The sequence below is a fragment of the Maylandia zebra genome, linkage group LG2 (assembly GCF_041146795.1).
Source record: "Maylandia zebra isolate NMK-2024a linkage group LG2, Mzebra_GT3a, whole genome shotgun sequence".
Lineage (NCBI taxonomy): Eukaryota > Metazoa > Chordata > Actinopteri > Cichliformes > Cichlidae > Maylandia > Maylandia zebra.
The window spans coordinates 20195487-20218623 of record NC_135168.1 but is presented as its reverse complement, the minus strand read 5'-3'; the positions used below and the strand labels follow the sequence as shown (position 1 = coordinate 20218623).

The 23137-nt window shown below is 43.9% G+C and overlaps 2 protein-coding genes across 8 annotated transcripts; one reads left to right on the top strand and one right to left on the bottom strand.

The window, feature by feature from the left end:
* Window positions 1–139: 139 nt before the first annotated feature.
* LOC101478493 (uncharacterized) lies at window positions 140–11867 on the bottom strand. 7 transcript variants are annotated; one of them, XM_076890017.1, is made up of 22 exons: window positions 11491–11838; window positions 9945–10845; window positions 8927–8988; window positions 8474–8512; window positions 7985–8085; window positions 7565–7602; window positions 7345–7461; window positions 6778–6903; window positions 6446–6694; window positions 5409–5533; window positions 3950–4643; window positions 3693–3875; window positions 3530–3620; window positions 3326–3342; window positions 2809–2931; window positions 2465–2593; window positions 1735–1863; window positions 1522–1652; window positions 1111–1327; window positions 788–899; window positions 592–707; window positions 140–488 (listed from the first exon to the last, which is right to left on the bottom strand). In XM_076890017.1, exons 1-22 carry the CDS (start codon window positions 11589–11591, stop codon window positions 435–437), a joined length of 3855 nt encoding a protein of 1284 aa, XP_076746132.1. In that variant the 5' UTR covers window positions 11592–11838; the 3' UTR covers window positions 140–434. The 7 variants fall into 7 exon arrangements, with proteins under 7 accessions (XP_076746132.1, XP_024659902.2, XP_024659901.2 ...); XM_024804134.2 differs by having other exon boundaries at window positions 7565–7608; window positions 11491–11835; XM_024804133.2 differs by having other exon boundaries at window positions 7565–7608; window positions 9945–10842; window positions 11491–11834.
* A 919-nt stretch (window positions 11868–12786) lies between these two features.
* On the top strand, window positions 12787–23093 carry LOC101478209 (polyadenylate-binding protein-interacting protein 2). The gene is made up of 4 exons (XM_024804140.2): window positions 12787–12944; window positions 13202–13344; window positions 15623–15802; window positions 22296–23093. The coding sequence occupies exons 2-4, from the start codon at window positions 13204–13206 to the stop codon at window positions 22359–22361; spliced, it is 387 nt and encodes a 128-aa protein (XP_024659908.1). The 5' UTR covers window positions 12787–12944; window positions 13202–13203; the 3' UTR covers window positions 22362–23093.
* Window positions 23094–23137: the final 44 nt, after the last annotated feature.

Genomic DNA, 23137 nt, shown 5'->3' with positions numbered 1-23137 from the left:
AAAAACTACAAAAAAGCTAACCCTAAATAAATAAAAATACAAGATAAAAATGTCTATTTTAACAAAATTCTAACACATTTTATTGAGAAACCAAGAACAAAATCAAGTCCGTTTCAGACGTTAAACAAATATTCACATCTATGAGTCTTAAAAAAATAATTTATTGTTCAGATGTTAGTTTGAAAAACCAGATGTTTCAAAAATCAAAGGAAAAACCTGCACAGGCAAAATGTTTTTATACTGTTTGGTCAACATTTTGTTTTGTCTAATCAATAACATAACTAATCAATAACAGAGTCTTTGAGGCTTTAAGCCCACAGAGCAGCAGCAGGAAGTCACTCAGATGTGTGTTTCACACATGGCTAAAGAAACAAAATTAAAACCTTAAAAAAAAAAATCTGACATTCACGTCTCTTCCTCAGCTTCAGGTGTTCTCAGGTCGGCAGCGCCTTCTTCTCTGCTTTGCTCTGCTCCTTCTCCAGGTGTTTCTGAAAACAAACATATGCTGTAATGTGGGCGGGGCAGTGTCGCATATGTACTTCAGGTATGTTATAATGTGGCTAGGTCTAAGGTGTTTCATTATGTGGGCACCTGCAGCTTGTTGTAGTGAGCTTGGCTGCTGCAGTGCATCTTCTTCGCCGTGTCTTCGTTGGAGTAAAACAGGAAACAGATGCGGCAGTAAAACCCCGCCTTCACGTGTTCGATACCTGAAATAGTAACAATGACGATGATGACGGCGAGTTTTTTTTTACGTGAACCTGACGATGACCTGGCGAAGCTTTCTCACCGATGGGTGTGGAGGGATCGTACAGCGGCAGGGGCAGAGACGCTGTGCTGGATTTGTTCGCAGCGACAGGAACAGCCTCTGTCTGCTCATTCTGATTAGTCGATGTCTCCATCTGCGAAAATAAAAGAGAAAAACAAAAGATTCGTCTTGTTTACCTGTTTTATTTCAAATCAAAATTTAAAAACAAAGTTTCCCCATTGTTAGCATGTTAGCAATTAGCTCAAATCTCTGGTCAGTTGATGGAAAGATGTTTAAATGAATTCGATGTCACCGAAGTCGTCTTTGATTGAACGTTTCAATAACGAGCTGTACAAACGACTCACGTCCTCGCTGTCCTTCAGCTTCTCAGCACCCAAATTTTCATCCATCACCGTCTCTTCACCACTGACTTCACAGCTCTGCACTTCCTCCTCCTTTTTCTCCTCTTCCTCTTGTTTGACCTCCTCTTTGGGTTTCTTCCCTGGAGGCTCCTCGCTGTCATGGGAGGATTTTAGTGGCGGGCTCTCGCTCGCTCTCTTCTTGGTGTTCGGCACTCTATGGCTTAATGGACAGACGTGATTGAGGGGTTCAGAGGCTTCAGCTTAAAGCAAAGTACATCCACAAGCTGTAAAAGACAGGTGTCATCTCCAGGTTTACATTTAGATAAAAGGCCTGAAGACGACTGCTGCTGTGAAGAGAAACTAATAAATCAGACTCGTGCAGCGAGCACACAAGAAGTAAAAGAAGAAACTCACCCGTGTTTGAGCTGCTTGTACTTCCTGCTCACGTAGAGGGTCAGGCGCTTCCCGCTGAATCTCAGTGGCTTCGCTTTATAATCGGCAGCCATCTTCTCTGCGTCCTCGGCATTACACATCTCGAGGAAACACTGAGGACAAGCATCAGACGGCTTTAAAGCAGCAGGAGTTATGTGGATTCAGGTAGGACGTGCATTTGTCCCAGTTCCGTACCTCTCTCCGGATCCTGTTCAGGAAGTACTTCTTGACCATCCCATATGGTTCGGCGAGCTTCAGGACCTCCTCGTCCGTGTATTTGCTGTTGGGGATCTGCCCGATGTACACCACCTTGCTGGAACCGGACTGAACAGCAAACACAGAGAAAATGAGCCCACAAAGAAGAAAACAAACACCGACTGTCCTCATACGGTCGTGTTTCTTTTATCTGACAAATGTCACAAATATCACATTTTTACTGGCCCACAATAATCTGGAACACTAATAACATCCACATCTTCTCTGATCCTGCTTCCTGTCACCGATTTCCAGTGTAAGTCACAATTCATTTTAGTTTTACTATAAACATAAAGCCCAACACAGCCAGGCATCTGCTTATGTAGCAGACCTGCTGAAACCTTAAAACAGCAGTTTGATCATCTGATCAGAATCTTTTAATTGATCCATGATCTTATTGTAAATCCAGAGCCGATCACACTTCGAGGTTGTAGCTCGTAAACATTGGAACAGCTGAATCTGGGGTTTGTTTTAAATGACTGCTCAAAGATAATTTTACTTATTTATTTTTTATATTTTAGCTTTAACCAATGACCACTGCAGTCTGGCTAAGGTGTATGTATTTAGAACATTTTAGACACAAACCTTATTCTCAGGTTTCAAATTTTGTAGAAATTAATAAATCAGATGAAAACATAACATGGAGGTTAAAAAAATTTAAATAAATCACCTGGATGGTGGGGTAGCTCATGGAGTGACTGATCTTCACCGTCCGCCCGCACACTGACGCCGTGATGTTCCCGTTGTAGAAGTTGGCCATCGCCCGTGCTTCTTCTTCTGTGGCAAACTGAAGGAACGCCTGACGAGGGAGAGGAGACAATGCGATATTCAAAAATACTTTTCAGGAAATATCCAACTACTTCAATTGGATGCAGGTTCGTTTACCACTTCTATATTTACCACTTCTCCAAATTTGCATTTGGAACATTTTTCAACTGATGTTTGAAAAAGTTGCTTTACTGGTGTGATACAAATGTCCAGGATTAAACTTTCACTTAACACTGAACAGAGTACCTCGGGTCTCAGGTCCAGCACCAGGTGTTTGACCACCTTCCCGAAAGGCTGGGCGAGTTTCAGCAGCTCGTTGAGGTACTGGTACCCTCGCCTGAAGCCGACGATGTTCACCACCCTCATACCCTGATGGGAGGAGCAAGAATTGAGGAATTCCAGTGAAACAGAGTGAATGAAAACAGGTTTCTGAACACAGATTATGTTGGAAATCTCATAAAATGTCGAAAGTAGTGCAATTTCATATAAAACTAAAGTTATTGTGAATCAAAAGTTCAATTGCAGTTGAACTTTGTCAATCTCCCCTCACTCACAAACTATTTGAACTATTCAACTTGAGGGAGTCATTAATTCACCAATGAGCTCTCCACCCTTCAGTTGTAAAACAATAGACCACAGAAAAGGTCAAAATATTTCAAATGTATTAATAAAGTGAAAAACTGAGATTCTTGAGATGCAGTGATCCACAGAAACATGAAGTCAAATATTAAAGGTATCAGAGCGACGGCGCTCGGGTACGTACCCCTCGCCTCGTGTTGTCTGCAGAGAAGAGGAGACACAAACAGAGAGGAAGATGTGCGTTAATTTCAAACACCTTTTTGTTGATTGAAGACATCGTCCTCACATCCATGAAGGAAAATGACTTTTTTAAGGAAAAGCTGGTGCTGCAGCACATTACAGGTACAAGTGTTAACTTTGATCTCTAAATATTGATCTGATCAGGTACCGATATTGTCCGACTCTCCATGGGCTTCGTCGTTGTCTTCCTCCAGCTCGTCCAGCGTCACAAAGTCCTCCATGTTCTCTGGGAAGTCCTGCTGGAAGAGACATCATTAACACACCTGTGCCACTCCTGGATTACAGACTGAAGGACAGAGCAGGTGCATCACCTCTTCTTCGGGTAGATCTCCCTCCGCTGCCTCTGGAGCCTCCGAGCTCTCTGCCGCCTCCATGTTCATCTCCCCTTTGCCCTTGTGCTCCTCGGCCAAGGTTTCTGCTTGTGGCTCTGACTCGGCCTCCTGCTTTACCTCACCCGTGTCTCCAGGTGTGTCATTAGTGACATCATCGGTAACCTGTGTGCAGTTCGGTTTAATTCCAGGAATCACTTTTGGCTTTAATATTTGTTTCAACTTTTTTGTTTTCTCACCTTCTCCTCCTCCTGTCGAGCATCCTCAGACTCCTCTACCGTCTCCTTCACAGACTCTTCTCCCTTAGGCTCGTCCTCCTTCTCCTTGCCATCAGGTACCTGCTCCTGCTCCTGCTTGCCATCAGGTACCTGCTCCTCCTTCTCCTTGCCATCAGGTACCTGCTCCTCCTTCTCCTTGCCATCAGGTACCTGCTCCTCCTTCTCCTCGCCATCAGGTACCTGCTCCTCCTTCTCCTCGCCATCAGGTACCTGATCCTCCTTCTCCTCGCCATCAGGTACCTGCTCCTGCTTCTCCTCGCCATCAGGTGCCTGCTCCTGCTCCTCCTCGCCATCAGGTGCCTGCTCCTGCTCCTCCTCGCCATCAGGTGCCTGCTTCTGCTCCTCCTCGCCATCAGGTGCCTGCTCCTGCTCCTCCTCGCCATCAGGTGCCTGCTCCTGCTCCTCCTCGCCATCAGGTACCTGCTCCTCCTCCTCCTCGCCATCAGGTGCCTGCTGCTCTTCTCCGTCCTCCCTTCCTTCCATCACTCCTGACACTTCCTCGTCCTCCTCCTCTGTTACCATCTTCACTTTGTCCTTCTCTTCCTTATTTTCCTGTCTGCTCCTGGAGCTGGATGAGGAGGTTTTGGAGTTGGAGGACTCGGCTCTGCCATTCTTCTGGCTCGAACTGTCTCCTCCGCCCTGTTTGTGCTTCACGCTGTATGAACGAGTGTGTATGAGTTTAAGCTTCCATGTGTATCCTGACATATATACACTGTGTTAGCAGTTAGCCAGCTAACACCACCTCTCATAACGAGGTCAGAGATGATGTTCAATTTCTAACTTTTAATAAAGAGTCGGGTTTGCTCACTGGCTAATCTGGAGCTACTTCTGCTGACACCCTGCTGTTTTCAACATGACGTCTGCTATGATCTACGAAAGCTGAAATATCATGGATCAGCTGTGCTGCACCAGTTTAAAGTCTGTGACACAGAGGAACAGGAACAACCATTGGTACCCTGCATGTTTTCTTATAATTGACTTGACAGAACTTGAAAAAATGCATTCTGGGTACATTTTCACAGCTCGTATCACCACAATTTAGAGCAGGGGTGTCAAACATATGGCCTGGGGGCCAGAATCAGCCTGGCAAACACTCCAATCTGGCCCACTGGATGGCTTTGGAACATCTGGAGGAAGATCTTTAAGTGTCTTTTCATAAGTTTTGCAGCTTTAACTACTGATACAGATGCTCCCCATACCCGTCCATTTTTCTTATATTAAAATATCTCATGGATTAGATTATGGTTCTGCACATCGGCAGAAAGGAGAGTTCTGGTCAGGTAACTGTCTTTTATGTCATTTATTTCCCACAACCTCCAGTCAAAGGGTGTATCTGTCCCTTTCACTGCATTTCATTCATGTATGTGTTTACAGTTCCTACACCATGTCATGGTAGCAGTGTCTGAAGCCGGGCACTCACTTGAGGGTTTTGTATTTGGTGCAGATGTTGAGACGAACTATTCTCCCATTGAAGACGAGGGGGTTCTCGGTGTAATGATTCACCAGCATCTCTGCGTCCTCCACAGTTGCCAGCTGAATAAACGCCTGGACACACAGACGAACACAAAAGCAGCCATCATTCAAACTTATTCACCTTATCACAGACTATACTCAGCCAAATCTGATCTCCACACTTTCTGTAGTAATGCTGGCATCACATGAGCACTCAAAGAGTAGCAGTGTTTCTTGCTCTGTCTTGATGATGGTCAATCATCCAGGTAAGTAAATCTCCAAAAGTTGATTCTGTTCATCTGGACGTAGCGTTTTGTGGGAGAAACGTTTCGTCACTCATCCAAGTGACTTCTTCAGTCTCAGCTGACTGCAGGTTTCCCCAGTCTTATAAACAGCACATTTGCATAATGACTGAAACCAGGCCACTGAGGAACAATGGGCTGGGAGGTCAGTTCCTTAATCTTAATTATGCAAATTCTCATGACCATTGATCTACAACCACTGACCAAAGCTCACTGATCAAAGCTCACTGATCAAAGACCACTGATCAATGGCCATGAGTACCATTCACAGAGAGTTGGGGAATGGCTGCAATCACAGCATTGTAAGATGGTGAAAGATGTACCCTTAGGCCCCCTCCTCGATTCAGAGATGGTTTTTCCCTTTTCACGTAAATGGCCTCCTTGACTCCGCACTCAAACCAGCGTTCCTCCCTGTCCAGGATGTGCACATCCTCATCATTGAAAGAGTATCCACTGGCCTGTAGGTGTAAATAGACTGCAGAGTCCTGACCTGACGAGGTAGCTCTTCTGTGATGTGCCATCCACTTCGCCAGAGGTTGTTTGGTTCCCCTGATGTATAAGGCTGTTTATAAGGCTGGGGAAACCTGCAGTCAGCTGAGACTGAAGAAGTCACTTGGATGAGTGACGAAATGTTTCTCCCTCAAAACGCTACGTCCAGATGAACAAAATCAACTTTTGGAGTTTCCTGCTCTGGTTTATTTACCCGGTCGGTTAAGAAGAGGTGTTTCTCAACCACACCGAAGCGTTCGGCGAGGGTCAGCAGCTCCTGTTTCTTCTCGTCCTCTCGGGGCAGATGGTAGAAGAAGACCACCTTGCTGCCTTGACTTTTGACCTCTTTCTCAGGTTTGTCTATCGGCCGCTCCACCCGCCGGGTCATCGGTTGGTCCCCTGGTCGGTCTACCGGCCGCTTTGTCAGTCGGTCCATCAGTCGATCCATTGGTCGCTCGTCCTTCTGCAAGTTAGAAACAGAAACTTCTGAGGATCTGAGTCTGTGGGGAAGCGGTGAGTTTTATTTAGCAAGCGAGGGGATGTTACCTCAATGAACATGAGGGTCTGGGACAGGTACAGGGTGACGGGTTTGCCGTACGACAACGGTGGATGCTGCTGGTAGTAGTTTACCACGTCCAGAGCTTCTTCATGTGTGCTCATCTCCAGAAAAGCCTGATGGTCACAAAGATTAGACTTCAATGCTGAAATTCAGTTTTCCTCAGAGAGGTTTGCTTTAAGTTTCACAACCACGTATTTAATGTTGTTATTACTGGATTATATTTAGACTTCTTTAATCCCCAGCTATCTATAGTCTCTTATCACAAGCTCAGTCTGACTCCATTTCTACCATCTTGGACTGCAGCTGGTGCCAGCAGTCCTCCTCCTGGTGTGGAGATCCTCTGTGAGTGGGTTCAGCTCAGCGAGGCTGCGAAGGAGAATGAGTACTACCAGCTGCAGTTTCAGATTGAGGAGATGAAGTTCATGTGCAGGATGAAAGAGTGTGAGGCAGCTGATTGTATTGTTCAGTTACATTTATGAAGAAGAAAGTTTAACTAATGTCTACATCTAAGTTAGAAGTAACTGAGGTGGAAACAGCGAGGTGAGTTTTCCTACCTTGTTCTTGAGGATGAGGTGCTCCCTCAGGCAGCCGAAGCGCTCAACGAGGGCGAACAGGGTCTTGTCGCTGAGAGGCTTCTTTTCATATTTCACCACCACCACCCTGCTCCTCAGCTGAGGACACGACACATAGTCTTTACTGAAACGAGCTGAGCTCTGCAGAAATGAGCTGATCCACAGGAAGACACAGCAGAGAGACAGAGGAGGTCAGACTCACCTTATTCTGTCCCAATGAACCGGAACCACGTCCTCCACCTACTCCTGACACACAAACACGCCGATGTTCGCACATGACCAAAGACAGATTTCAAAAGGTGTCTGCAGCTTTCTGAGGGCACTAAACAGCTGGGTCTCTTAACCCTCACCCACTCTTTCTAATGGCTCTCTGTATTTACTGTACCTGAGCTTTTTAACCATTTTTATCCCAAAGTCAGCAAGCGTGGCACATAAATGTAACACTGAGCTCACAGGAGAACCAGACTTGATCAGTTGGAAGTTAAAGACTTGACGTCAGCTGTCTGAAACCATCTTTATGAATAAAATAGTGACTCCCCGCACAGAGAGAAAGTGACAAATGACTTAAAATAATACTAATAGTATTAATAGTGATAAAATAAGACATCTGTGGGTCCCTCACCTCCACCCCAGCTCGAGGACATCCCTGCCATTGGTCCTGAAGACATGGGGGCTGGTCCCAGCAGTCCTGCAGACAGGTTGGGGGTCTCCCAAGGACGACCACTGGAATTAAAAACATGAGATCGTCAGTTATCAGACACCTGGATTATTAACACACAACACAAAGCTTTGTTAACACCAGGCCACAGAGACAGTGTGTGAACCCTCTGGAGGCAGTAGAGTTTCTGAATCTTTATCTAATCTAATGAAGCCCATCTGACCAAACAGGAAGTTGCCTGTCAGGTGTACAGTATGCTTGCTGCTCTCTCTGCTGCTGTGGCCCATACATGACATACAATGCAAACAACAGAAAGACAAATCAGTGCAGGACAATCTGTTTGGGCACAGCTGTCAGTAATAACACTTTTCCGAGGTTAGGTCGAGGTCCTTTAGGACTCTAAATCTAACATCTCAAACACTAAATGAGGAGCTTAATGTTAGCATCTCTTACCCTCTGCCTGGGCCCATACCAGGGTCCCACTCTGGATACCTGAAAAACAACATTCAGTGTTACACATCTGATAAAGAGGAACAGACCTCAAAGGAACATTTAGTCAACAACGATGAGCTGAATGATTACAACCTCCTGCTGAGGTCAAAGAGAGATCGGTACTACGGAACAGGATTTCATCTCATTCGTGTAACTTCAGGGTTAACCTTAAATTTTCTGTACTACAAAGGTCGGTTTACTTCTTACCAGGTACGTCATAAACTAATCTGACTAACGCCAGAGTCATCCCCGTCCAGCGCTGGGATTTTGGAGGGCTGCACAGGAGCACGTTTGCGTTGGTTTGGGTACTGAAACTCTAAAAACCAACCTAATTTCTTCTGATGTGAACATGCTGTTAACAGATTTATAACTTAATCTGTTTTGGCTCACTGTTGTGTATTAAGAGCAACTCACATGTCCAGAAGGTGCTGTCTGTTTTCAGCATGGCGGAGTCCATTAACGTGTTGGTTCCACTCCTACAAACACAAACAGAGCATTACTGACACTCAACAGGCCGTTTCTCCTAAAATACAACCTGTATATTAAAGGAACAGTTCACACAGTTATTAACCTTCATAGCGTCACCCAGACAATCACTTAGGACCAGATTTACTAAGAATTTAAATGCACTTCATCAGGTTTCCATTTTAAAACCAAAAATTCATGATTAAGATCTTTTTAAGACCTACAAAAACGAATAATTCATTATATTTTGTGTGCAATAATCACTATAACAGACAGTATTTGATGCTTTCTTAAGCCATCAGTGACAGTCATACAGGCAAGAAGAGCTCACCCGCATATCTTCAAACCTGCTCACTGTGTGACTTTGGTCAGTAGATTACGAACTTCCTGTTGATTTTTGGTAAATTATGTTTTTGTCAGCATTGAAAAGAACCATGTTAAAAATTTTTGCTTTAAAGCCAAAAAGTGTACATTTCTTCTCAGAGAGAATTTAAATTTCCAAATTCGAGTGATAATCGATTAAATCCTTCTTTCTCACTCCTGACACCACAAACTAAAGAAAAACAAACACAAGACCCCAGCTGCCAAAAGTCTCACAGGTTTAAAAGCGGCCAATTCGATAAGTCCATGAATGTGTGAGTGTGAAAAGTGAAAAGATCAAGTATATCAGACTGAATGTGTAACATGAACAGCTTTACCAGCTCATGTGAACAGATACTAATTATAAAAAGAGATTTTTGGTTTAATTGGATGACCGCTGGAAAGATCCAAATCTAACTGGTCAATGCTGGAGAGCTTCAGCTGAGAAAATGGAGACAGGGAACATGCTGTGAGGAGATACAACAAGGAAATTATATGAAGTAAACCGGACCTGAATCAGCGCCTGTCACTGACTGAAGGAAGACTGGAGCTCAAACAATTACAGTTAGTCCGAGAAGAAAAGAGGAAGCAGGTTGGACGTACTCACCATGGTGGAATGAACGTCAAAGTCACAAAGAGAGCACACGTGGGGGAACATGGGGGGCATGACTCCCAAGAAGTCTTGGACTTTTCCGTTTGACGGGGAGCCCATCCTCCTCTGCATAAAGACGGGCTCAGACGGGCCCATGCCGAGCCCACTGCGGTGGGAAAGCTCAGAGTATGGCCTCTCTCTGCTCCCACCTCCACCTCCACCGCTGTAATTTAAGCCGTAGCCCTGGCCGGAGGAGACGTCCTGCAGGGAGCTGTACCCAAAGTCTGTGGAGGACTTGGCTGAACCTTGTCCCAGAGAAGAACCACCCATCCTCCCCACGTGTCCCTCTTCCCAGCTTCCTCCTCGATACGCAGCATCAGAGGACATGGCCGCCCGCCGCTCTCCTGCTTCCCCCTTGCGACTCTTCAGCTGTCTGAGGATGTGTGGCAGCGTCTCCACACTGATCTCCTCCTCAGGGATTTCAGCCAGAGCGTCCAGGTCAGAGGGCGACAGCCCCAAACTGGCAAACAGCTTCATGGTGCTGCCAAGATTGCTGGTGCTGCCGCCACCGCCGCTGCCACGTCGGGGCATCTGCCCGCTGCCGTCCTGGCCCTCCATGCCCATGCCCACACCCACACCCATTGGTCTGTTGGGACGCTGCTCGTTCATGTTGAAGTTCAAGGTTTCTGCAGCGGCCAGGAGCCCCCGACCCACAGCGAAGTGTTTCTGAGCGCCGTCAGCCTGCGTCTTCTGAGACATGATATCAAAAAGTCTGTCCCGCTCTCTGGATTCAGCACAGAGAGCCAAGATAAAGAAGGAAACAGGCGCTGGAAAGGTCTTCAAAGATGACAGGAACTTAATGTGGTCAAAGAGAGCAGGAGCTCCTTTTCTTCTGTGGTGGCAAGTCTTATTTCTGCTGAGACACAATGAGGTAGAAAAAGCTTCAAACAAAGCCTCTCCTAAGAAAACAGGAGCCAGTGGAGGCCCTGAGCAACAGACGGAGGAGCACGACTCTGATCTTTACTGCAAAGGGAACATAGGAGGCGGTTAAAGGAGGAGAGAGAGAAAGATTCACCTCAGCCCAGCAGGAGGAACATGACCTGATGCAAACAGAGTGATGGAGACCGCCTCACTGAGGAAGAGAAACTCTGAGTCCACGAAAACATCGACAAGAGGCGAGATTACAACGAGCCTCTGAGTGAATCACAGCCTGACACAGACCAGGAGTAACATCTGTGCAGGTACAGTGAGAGGAGAAGGAAAGGTGTACCAAACACGCTTTACGGGTCGAGCTAACAGCGCTATGATGTCTACGTTGTTTAACCTGACATGTTAACTAAAAGATTAAGTACGCTGTCATTAATGAGAAAAATGAAACCAAAAACGACTCAGATAAGCTGCGCAGCTAACTTTGCTAACATACATGTCCTCCTACCTGCCAACACTGGCATAGCTAACAGCCTTAAGTTATCTGATATTTAACGTGCAAACTGTGGATGAAGCTGTTAACTGTGCATTTACGTGTATAATATGATTTATCTGTAATTACGGACACTCTTACCCTTTCTCCAACACCCGATCGCAGCTGATTAGTAAATAGCACGAGACGGGTGACCAAACTACAGCATGTGAAGTATCGCGATGTTTCCTCTCCTCCTGCATCAGGCGGTGTTTTTGTTTCTGTTCGCTGCTTAAACGTTTTCTATGAAAATAGCTATTAACACAACACACACTTAGCTCCTCTATATTAATAATTTCTCTCAGGTTCTCTTATCACTATAGAGGATATGTATTTGGTTTAAAAAATGGGTTTAGGCTTGTTAAATCAGTGGATTTTATAAACTTTCGGAGGAAGGCGGGCTTTCAGAGTTTGGACTACAGTTTGGACTACAGTGCTGCATTCAAGGTCAGAAAAGGTGCCAGCACCTAACGTGATGAAAGCCCTTCTCAAATTGAAAGAATTAGATCAATTTACAAAACAAACAAATATGCTGGGTGTGAGTGGATTTCCAGATAAAAAAACAACTACACAAGGACTGCTCAAACATCGACTTTCTTATCCTAGGCAGATTATAGTTGTGTAAAAGATCTACAAACATTTTACTCTACTTGTAAACCCACACAAAATAGTTATCTCACTGTTTGCTTTTTAATCCAGACAACACTGAAACCGTTCTACATAAAAGAATCACAACACCTACACCTACTGAACCTTTATACTTTGGCTGCTCCCCTTATGGGTCACCGCAACACTCGTCTCCAACCACTCCACTTCACCCAGTGTGCATGCTCTTCTTCCCCTTGTGCAATGTTTATTGCTTTAGATTGTTGACTCCAATTAATTAAACTCATCAACCTTCAACCTGAGCTCTTTTCATGTACACCTTTTCACCTGTTTCCTTCTCATTTACATGCATGTATTCTGTCTTGCTTCTACTGACTTTTACTTCTCTTCTCTCCAGAGACTACCTCTCCTCCACCTGCTCTCTGCTCTCACTGCAGTTCACAATGTCATCTGTAAACATAATAATCAACAGAGACCCATGACTGTTCTCTCGAATGGAAACTGTAGCTACATCAATTTAGAGAAATACCTAAGCTGATATTTATTCATGATGTCCAGTGATCTACTTACATTGATGACTAAATATAAAAAAAAATAACAAGCTAAAGTGTAGCGTCAATTATAATGTGTATCCAGACATAAGGTTCTGTACCCAACTGTGATATTTAGTGAATGAATAAAAAAATGAAACAGAGACCCAGAGGAGATTCTTAACCTCTGGTATAAATAACGTTTACCTTATGTGGTCCTCTTGTCAGATTCCTATTTTCCGATGTTAAACCACGAGGCCCGTGAAGGCAACACGTCAACGACCAATGAGGAGCGAGCGCACGGTGACGGTTACGGTGGAGATGTAAACAAACAGAAGCAGCGCGGCCATTACAGCAACAACCGAGTTCCAGCGAGTTGACTGTTTGTCTTCTCTGTCGTCGAATAAATCACCCCCGAAGGTATTGTGCTTCATAAGAACACAGATGCCCGTCCCCCCGTGCTCCTTTAACGCGGCTGGGTGCTCGCGGTGGTGTTTTCGCGGTGATATTTTTCTGTTTCTGTTGTGTTCTCGCCAAAAATTATTCGCTAGCTGCTTGCTATTGTTGTCCGTCAGACAGCGGCCATGACAGCGAGCATTATAACGGCCGAAGCTACGTGTTTGTTCCCGCTGACCCCTGTCCCTCTCCCTCACTGTGTCCTCTGGTTCTCCTTGTAGACATGAAAGACCCGAGCATCAGCAGCGGGGGCCCGAACATGACCACCGGCACCGAGTTGATCCTCACCAGCCAGTTCAACGCCGAGGACGACCCGTTCGCCGAGTATATGTGGATGGAGAACGAGGAGGAGTTCAACAGGCAGGTGAGGAGCTGGGACGAGGATGACCTGGACTGCAAGTGAAAAAATCTGCGTTTAGGGCGGAAAAATGGTTAAAGAGTCTGAAATTAAGTTTATTATGGAGGAGGAAAAGTCATCCAAAACAAAGCAGGTTGATCTTTTCAGGTAGAACACATTTAAAGAGAAGTTATACCTCAAATCAGTAGCTACAGAAAGACTCAGTTGACTATTAAGGTGGAAATCTAATGTTTGAATAATATGTTGAAAGAGTAATTATTGCCTGAGATTACAGACTAATTATCTTTTTATTAACTATTGTTTTATAGATACATTATGTCCAATGTAAGGTGGACTCAGATAACTTTTAAGGTGGAAATCTGTTTTTCACCTTACACCCAGAAATTGTTCTCTAAAACTTGTGTATGCAGACAAATATAGCTTTCTCCTTTAAGATTGAAATCTGTCATTTTCCAGACAGATTACACCTCAAGTCTGTATTCGTCTACTTAAAATGAAAGATCAGCATCTGCACATCTCCTCTGACTGCTTTAAGGTTTGACTTGAGGGTGATTTATTTTGGGAGTCAGACAAGGCATCTGAAAAACACTCCAAGATTAATTTTTAAGGTGGGAATAAACACATGAAGTTGCAGATTTGTTCATTTTTATATGAGCTCAGTGAGCTCTGTTTCTAAGGTGGAAATCTGCAGATTAAGATAAGTTGTACCTAAACGGTTGTTTTTAGTTGTAAGCAAAGATCAGTATTTTCAAACAGACTCAGTCAACTTCTAAGGAGGAAATCTGTTCTTTTTTTTATAGATTACACTCACGTTGCTCTAATGTGAAGCTCCCATATGCGGATAAAGCAGTATGTTATGGTGTAGATTTCTGCAGACAGACTTTCCTGGTTGGAATTGGAGGTTTAAGGGAAACTACATGTCAGAATTTTGTTGTTTTAGTCATAGTGTTGCAGTATAATTCCAATCTGCTTTGCTTGGAAGATCAGTTTCCATAGATAGACTTTTAAAGTGCAAATCTGGGGTTTATGTTACAAGAAAAAATAGCCTTAACTTGGACTTGTTTATTTGAGAAGTATCTAGAAACATATTTTTAAGGTGGTAATGTGAATTTTAAATTGTAGTTTATTGAGATTAAGAGAGATAAAGTGAAATTAGGTTGATTTGATTTGAAGGCAGGGAAAGTATCCAAAAGCATGATGGGTGACTTTTTAAAGTGGATATCTGTAATTATCTTTACAGGCTAAATCCAGAAATTGTGCTGTTGTACATCTTGTATATACAGATGTCCAGATTTTTACCTTAAGATTTGTCTTCTAAGTTGAAGATAAAAAGAAACTTTGTATGTTTACGTACAAACTCAGCTGATTTTGGTTTTTAAGGTGGAAATCTGTTTGTCAAAAATTGTGATTTTTACAGCAAAAAATGTGCACTTTAAGGTGAAAGTATGATTAAATAGAATATTTCCAACACCTGTGTTGTTCAACTGAAAACAAAGGTCATTGCCTACAGATTCACGTTTTTAAGGTGGAAATCTAGGGGTTTGTTTACAGGTTAAAGGAAGGTTAACATTTGGAAATTGTGCATTCTTAAAAGTAGCTGTGATTTTAAGGTGGAAATTTACAGTTTGAAGGAAAATTACACTGAGCAGCTGAAGCCTGTGTGCACCACAAAGCAGTGGCTCCTTGAGCTGGAATTCAGGTCAGGCAGTGGCCTGATTATGCAATCAGCTGACAGCGTGTGGAGTCGGTTAACAGAGGAGTAGGTGGGAGGCGTCCGGTTGGAAATTTCCATAAGGATGTTTTGTTTGGAAAAAGGAAACAGTCTGTGGAGCTGTGTTTTAGAGAGCGTTACGTTTCACAAAGGAAGGAGGACTGCAGCTGCTGTGTTACTTTAACTCTGTTCTGTGTTAAACTCTTTTCAATGTTTCCGATTTATATTTGTAAAATCAGCCGCTCTGTTTCGAGTAGTCGTCTCGTTGTGATTGGTCAGGTGCTGCAAACCCCGCCTCTGACATGTGAACACGCTCATTGCTAGATTAGGAAAGCCTGGGCTTACTTATTGAGCTGCTAACCAGCATCATCTTAGGCAGAGAAGGAAACAAGGATAACTGGATTAGTAGAAGGGGGTGCAGAGCAGATTCACCCGAAGAACATTGTAGCATCTCTCCTTAAAGTGTTATCTGTGTGATGTTCGCTCTCAGGTTGGACGACATGTTAAAAGTTTTGGTTCTTCGTTGGTCCAACAAAAGTGTGACTGCTGCTTCTCTGCCTGTGTTTTCGGCAGGTGGAGGAGGAGCTGTGGGAGGAGGAGTTCATCGAGCGCTGTTTCCAGGAGATGCTGGATGAGGAGGAGGAGTGGGAGTGGTTCATCCCGTCCAGAGATCTCCCTTCTCAAAGCGTCAGCCAGCTGCAAGAGCAGATCAGCCTCCTGGTCCTCGATGGCGACAAAGACCTGGATGTGGTGGTGAGTTTATCACCTTTACCATTGGTTACAGAGAAAACTCGTGTTTTGGCCATAAGAATAAAAGGACACCAGAAGTATGGAACGCCAGGACTGCCATAATGAATTAATTAAATACACCATTAAATAATTAATTAAATGTGTCAATAATTAATTAAAATTGGAATTAATTAATTAAATAAATAGTTATGATATATGTAATTAATTAATTATTGACACATTTAATTAATTATTTATGTATTTCACATTTTAATTAATTATTGACACATTTAATTAATTAATTATTGACACATTTAATTAATTATTTATGTATTTCACATTTTAATTAATTATTGACACATTTAATTAATTTTTGACACATTTAATTAATTATTTAATGATATATTTATTTATTTCATTTTGGCAGTCTTGACGCCTGGCTCTCATCATGAAATAATTTTATCTGTCAGCCTCACCCATCAAACTCAGGGGGCGGGGTTAACGCTGATCGAGTCAAAACCATTGCTTTGGCCTGGTGGCCATTGTTTCTAGCACACAACAACCGGCATGTGGAAGCTAACAGAACTGAACTTTGAAAAACCCTGTTTGTGTGTCACCAAATACCGTTTTAATATTTTTTTAGCCGAGAATGTAGTGGTTTAATCTTCATGTGTCTGGTCGTTTTGTCAAGATACAGCCTCTTCGCAAAAGTGTTTCGATGATTTCGGAGATGTCTGCCCAGTCTCACGGCAAAGCGTGGGATAGACCCGCTCGCCTCGCAAGCAATCCCACCGACAAAGCGCAGACCCCGGTACACAGCTGTAGTAACCCCCGCTGAGTTCTTTTACTGAGGTTATATTTATCGGTGTTTTATTTCCTGATGTTCTTATGTGTCCTACGTGTTTCAGTCGCCAATTCTGAATTCTAACTAACATTAAAAACATGTTTAAGGAGGAGAGAGAGCAAATAAATCTGTTTAACATCTGATCTTTGGGTTTTTGTTCAGTATCAGCGTGACCTGTGTATAAACACATAAAAGAGATAACGTTGGTGTTTCCGTCATGTAGTAACTGCTGGCTTTAACTGTACAAAGGTTGTTCGACACTATGAAACACATACAGACTTCATGATGTTCGGCTAATATTTTTATTGTGAATATTAATCATGAGGGTAAACGGCCCTGTACACCACGGAGCGAGGTCAGCATAGCCACGATATCCACGATATCCTCAGCTCCATGAGTTAACACAAAGTTTCCCAGCTGACTATCTAACTTCCAACTATTCCAGAGACGTGAAAATATATCAAATCAAATCACTTTTATTGTCACATCACATGTGCAGGCACACTGGCACAGCACATGCGAGTGAAATTCTTGTGTGCGAGCCCCACAAGCAACAGAGATGTGCAAACACAACAACACAAACGAGCAAAATACAAGAATGGCCAACCTGAAACTAATAAATATATGTACAATATATAATAGTGTATGCATTTCTGGATGTGTATACTAAATATTTTCCTGTGTGTGTGTGTGTGTGTGTGTGTGTGTGTGTATACACATTTTTACAAATTAAATAGTAAAAAAAAAAAAAAAATAATAATAATAATAATAATAATAATAATAATAATAATAAAATATATAAAATATACAGAGTTGAATATGTGCAAAACAAGTGGCATTTATATACAGTGTGGAGTGCATAATGTTAAAGTTCCAGTAGTGAAGCTGAGGTGTCTATGACGTGTTCAGCAGTCTGATGGCCTGATGGAAGAAGCTGTCTCTCAGTCTGCTGGTACGGGACCGGATGCTGCAGAACCTCCTTCCTGATGGAAGCAGTCTGAACAGTTTATGGCTGGGGTGACTGGAGTCCTTGATGATCCTCCCCGCTTTCCTCAGGCAGCGCTTCCTGTAGATGTCTTGGAGGGAGGGAAGCTCACCTCCAATTATCCGTTCAGAGCACCGCACTACTCGCTGGAGAGCTTTGCAGTTGTAGGCGGTGCTGTTGCCATACCAGGTGGTGATGCATCCAGTGAGGATGCTCTCAATGGCACAGTGATAGAAGGTCCTGAGGATGCGGGGGCTCATGCCGAATCTTTTCAGTCTCCTGAGAAAGAAGAGGCGCTGCTGCGCCTTCTTCACTGTTTTGTTTGTGTGTACTGACCACGTAAGATCCTCAGCCAGATGTACTCCAAGGAACCGGAAGCTGCTCACTCTCTCCACAGCAGCGCCGTTGATGGTGATGGGGGTGTGTACTTCTCTGCACCTCCGGAAGTCCACTATCAACTCCTTTGTCTTTGCGACGTTGAGGGTGAGATGGTTGTCTTGACACCAGTGGGTCAGGGCGCTGACCTCCTCCCTGTAAGCCGTCTCATCACTGTTGGTGATAAGACCCACCACTGTAGTGTCGTCCGCAAACTTCACAATGATGTTGGAGCTGTTAGTGGCTGTGCAGTCGTAGGTGTAGAGTGAGTACAGGAGAGGGCTCAGTACACACCCCTGTGGAGCACCAGTGTTCAGTGTGATGGGGGATGAGGTGATGCTGCCCAGTCTGACCACCTGGCGTCTGTCAGACAGGAAGCTAAGGATCCAGCTGCAGAGGGAGCTGCTCAGTCCTAGATCCTGCAGTTTCCTGTCCAGCTTCGAGGGAACGATGGTATTGAATGCTGAGCTGTAATCTACAAACAGCATTCTCACATACGTGTCTCTCTTCTCCAGGTGTGACAGGGCAGTGTGTAGTGTCAGGGCTATGGCATCATCAGTGGACCTGTTGTGGCGGTATGCAAACTGTAGAGGGTCCAGTGAGTCGGGTAGTGCAGAGCAGATGAAGTCCCTGACCAGCTTCTCGAAGCATTTGCTTACGATGGGGGTCAGGGCTACAGGTCGCCAGTCGTTCAATGAGGAGATGGTGGAGGATTTGGGTACAGGGACGACGGTGGCCATTTTGAAGCAGGCTGGGACTACAGACAGAGAGAGGGAAAGGTTGAAGATGTGTGTGAACACTCCAGCCAGCTGAGCCGCGCATGACTTGAGGACGCGGCCGGGAATCCCGTCCGGACCAGTAGCTTTGCGCGCGTTCACCTTCCTGAAGCACTTCCGCACATCCTCCTCAGACACAGTGTGCGCACTGACGTCATCCGCGGTGCGCACACTGTCCGGTCTCATGGTGTTCGCTGCGTCGAATCTAGCGTAGAATACGTTTAGATCCTCACACAGAGAGGCCGTGGTCTGCGGTGTGCTGGTTTTCCCTCTAAAGTCTGTGATCGTGTTTAGTCCCTGCCACATACTCCGAGGGTTGTCAAACTGTTGCTCCACCCTGTCCCTGTACTCACGTTTGGCTGCTTTGATCGTCTTCCGGAGTTGGTAATGTGCGTGTTTGTAGTCCGATGTGTTCGCGGAGGCAAAGGCGGTGCTCCGTGCCGCCAGTGCCGCGCGAACATCTCCGTTAATCCAGGGTTTTTGATTTGGGAAGGATTTAACTGTTCTGGATGGGACGACATCTTCCACGCATTTCCTGATAAATCCACAGACTGAGTCTGTGTACTCATCAATGTCTCTGGCGGCCACGTGAAACATTTCCCAGTCCGCGTGATCAAAACAGTCCCGCAGCGCAGACTCCGATTGGTCCGTCCAACAGTGCACCGCCCTCCGGGTTGGAGCTTCCTGTTTCAGCTTCTGCCTGTAGGCGGGCAGGAGCAGGATGGAGCAGTGATCTGATTGGCCGAATGGGGCGCGGGGGAGGGCTTTGTACGCATCCCGGAAAGAGGTGTAACAGTGGTCGAGTAGCCGGTTTCCACGTGTGTTAAAAAGGATGTGTTGATGGAGTTTTGGTGAGACTTTCTTCAGGTTTCCCTTATTAAAGTCTCCGGCTGTGATAAACGCTGCCTCTGGGTGTGCGGTTTCCTCACTGCTGATCGCGCTGTACAGTTCCCTGAGTGCACGGTCAGTGTCGGCTTGTGGGGGAATGTAAACAGCCGTAATAATCACTGCAACAGCCGTAATAATCACTGCAACAGCCGTAATAATCACTGCATAAAGAAAAGTGTAAGAGACTCAGCAGCAGATTAGAATAACAGTTATACATTTAATAAATCACCAAATGAATCCAAGAAACGAGCAAACCTGTTCCGACAATTTGAGTTTGTATTCCCTCAGCTGCAGACTCGCTGCTGTTTAAATGTTTGAAAAGGAAGATTAGATATAAAAAACGTCAAACATAGACTCAGTCTGCCTTCACATTTGATATGAGGCCAGCACGTATAGTGGCCTCAGCAGGCTATTACTGAAATACACGTGCTATATCATAAACTATGATATAAATAGGGAGGTCCTATTAACATGTTTAGTTTTAAAGGACACCTTCCTGCCTTTAGTCTCATTCATGAGCAGTATTAGTTTTCTTCTAACATCCAGAAGTCTGCACGATGTGTTTCATAGTTTGTAACAAGCCTTTGACAGGTAAACATAACATGACCGAAAAAGCAAAAAAAAAAAAAAAAAGAGAGAGAGAGAGAGAGTGTTGACATAAGAAGATAAAATGCTCTCAATTATGGAGACAGGCAAATGGTTCATTTATGTTTGATGTGTGTTTATTCCTCCCTAAATATCTTCGGTGAAGTTTGCCATGCACGTCAGATTTTCCTGCGCATTTTTATACCTCTGCCAACAGAGAGAGAAAAAAATCACATTCTAACAGACAGCTGGTGCTTAGAATACAGTTGAATAACTATTAAAAAACAGATGATATTTAGATGATAGTTCAGTCTAACACATGTGCCAGTGAACCATTAAACGTCTGTGAAACTATGCAGTTATGAAACGTAACTTTAACCTCAGCCAAACCGATTTGCTCAGTTGTAAATAAAACAGCGAAGTAAACGTGACCCGACAGACAGAACCTGAGTGAATGAAGTCCAGCGTTTAACCACTGAGAGCTAAAACTCAGCTGAGGTTTCAAAGCTGTGTGCCGGTGATTGGACATCAGCCGCTGATGAAGCTGTTCGCCTATAAAGTGCTCTGTAAGGAAACAAGCTCCAGCAGCTCTGCGCTCGGGGAAAACACTATATTTACTTATCTTGTGCAGAAAAATGCGCTGACATTGCGTTATATCGAGCACCGGCTGCCCAGTTAAACTGTGACTATCACCAGGTAACTAGGCGTGTTTCTTGAATTAGCAGCAGGTGTTAAACAGCTGACAGATGAGGAGGAGGATGCATGCAGGTAAACTGAGGGTCTGTTGAGCTGATCGCTGGTTTCGTGAGAAAAATGTCAGCTCGTTCTTTATGTTACAGAAGCACAGAGACACAAGACCAGGCGGAAAGAGACGATCGTTCGGTGAAAATGAGAATCTGCGAATGCAACATGTGGAACACGGAGAGTGGAATATGTAAACAAACCGGTTAACGTAACCCCCTCGGTGCACTCTGCATGCTAATTGTTAGCAGAGCTAGTGAAATCTCTGAAAACATCTGAGCACTTTTGCAAACATGTTCTGTGTTGACAACCTGACCAGACATACGGCGCGACATTCGCGGCTAAAACACTGTTAAAAGTGTAGCTGGTGACAGAAAAACGGGGTATTTTAAAACTACACCACCACCATTGCTGCCTGTGATTTGATCTGCATTCTGGGATACCTGGCTGCCCCAAGTCTACACAAGCAATCGATTATCTAGGATCGACCTGTTTTGACTTACTTTGCACGGCAACCAATCAAATGTTAGAGAAGCTGCATGGGCAGCGTTAACCCCACCCCCTGAGTTTGATGGGTGAGGCTGACAGATAAAATTATTTCATGATGAGAGCCAGGCGTCAGGACTGCCAAAATGAAATAAATAAATATATCATTAAATAATTAATTAAATGTGTCAATAATTAATTAATTACATGTGTCATAACTATTTATTTAATTAATTAATTCCAATTTTAATTAATTATTGCCACATTTAATTAATTATTTAATGGTGTATTTAATTAATTCATTATGGCAGTCCTGGCGTTCCATACAGAAGATGGCGTCCTGTCAGCTGACATTATTCCAACACATTATAAAAAAAATGTAGGATTACAGCAAATATACTCCAAAGCCAAAACATTAAAAACAACCACTAATAAAATAAAATAAAGTTTGAAAAATAGAATAAAAACTACACAAATAATTAGTATAGCCAAATGGAAAAAGACAAAGGACCTTTAATTCAGTAAAAACCTGAAACACTGAAACACGTTTAATCTGAATGTAAAGCTGAATATGATACAACAATGTGTAAAATAGTGCAATAAAAAAGGATGAAATCAATAATACAGAAAGAGCTGCTGAGTGAGACACAGCACAGTGCCTGAACGTGTCTGATAACATCTCCACACTGATTGGTTTCTCAGGTTTTTTTTCTTCCCAATTAGTTGATTATTAAATTAGTCTCTGACTGTTGACCCTCATCTGTCCAGCAGAGGTGGCTGTTTCTTTATTTTCTTCACAGAAATAACAATGACGGATTTTCTTCTTCTCTCCTTCAGGTGACCAGCAGCTTGAACCCCAATGCCAAGGAGTTCACCCCAGGCATCCAGAAACATGCCATGTGACCCGGCTAGGCTCCTCCCTCCCCCCAACCCTAGTCCGCACTGTGACATCATCACCAAGATGTCTGCTGTATTTTCCAGCTGCCACTCGACCTTCAGCCTGACGTGTTGCCAAAGTTCTGCGCTCGCATGTCTTCACAGTTACAGGTGTGTGTGTGTGTGTGTGTGTGTGTGTGTGTGTGTGTGTGTGTGTGTGTGTGTGTGTGTGTGTGTGTGTGTGTGTGTGTGTGTGAACTCTCTGAATGTACATCAGCTGAGAGGAGTGTTTGTATGACTCTAAATCAGAACAAACTGCTTCCTGTCTCCACTTTAATTATTATTTGGGGCACTTTTATAAAACCTGAAATCAAACTGTGTGCTTGTTTTTTTTTTTTTTGTTTTTTTTGTTTTTGTTTTTGGGTTTTTTTTTTTTTGTTTTTTAAATTCGACTTCCTGTTCAGAGGGTCGCCTTCGCCGCCTCGTGGCGTCTAAAAGCACTTTTCCGGTCGTGGTTTGTTTAGCTGGCTGTTCTGCTGTTTCTTGCTCTTTTTCCCAGCATCCTTGGCGTTTCTGTCAGCTCTGACTTGTCTTCGCTCTGCTGCCTACATCAAATAACTCGTGTTGACTTTTTTTCTAAATGCACAGAAAGTACTGTATAAAAAGTCATATAAACAAAAACAATGTAAAAAAAATCTATTTTTTCTTATACTACTTGAAATAAATGTTTATGAAAGGAAAAAAAAGTGTTTGTCTGTTAATAAAAAGCATCCACACAGCTAGGAGAGCAAAAAGGACTGGGT

Bases quoted from the DNA above. Each gene is read 5' to 3' on its own strand.
- LOC101478493 (XM_024804134.2), bottom strand. From the start codon at position 11,591: ATGCAGGAGGAGAGGAAACATCGCGATACTTCACATGCTGTAGTTTGG. The intron at 6,695-6,777 runs GTAACATCCCCT...TCTAACTTGCAG, and splicing joins AGACCCTCATGTTCATTGAG to AAGGACGAGCGACCAATGGA. The intron at 708-787 runs GTGAGAAAGCTT...TTACTATTTCAG, and splicing joins CGATCCCTCCACACCCATCG to GTATCGAACACGTGAAGGCG.
- LOC101478209 (XM_024804140.2), top strand. From the start codon at position 13,204: ATGAAAGACCCGAGCATCAGCAGCGGGGGCCCGAACATGACCACCGGC. The intron at 13,345-15,622 runs GTGAGGAGCTGG...TGTTTTCGGCAG, and splicing joins AGGAGGAGTTCAACAGGCAG to GTGGAGGAGGAGCTGTGGGA. The intron at 15,803-22,295 runs GTGAGTTTATCA...TCTCTCCTTCAG, and splicing joins ACAAAGACCTGGATGTGGTG to GTGACCAGCAGCTTGAACCC.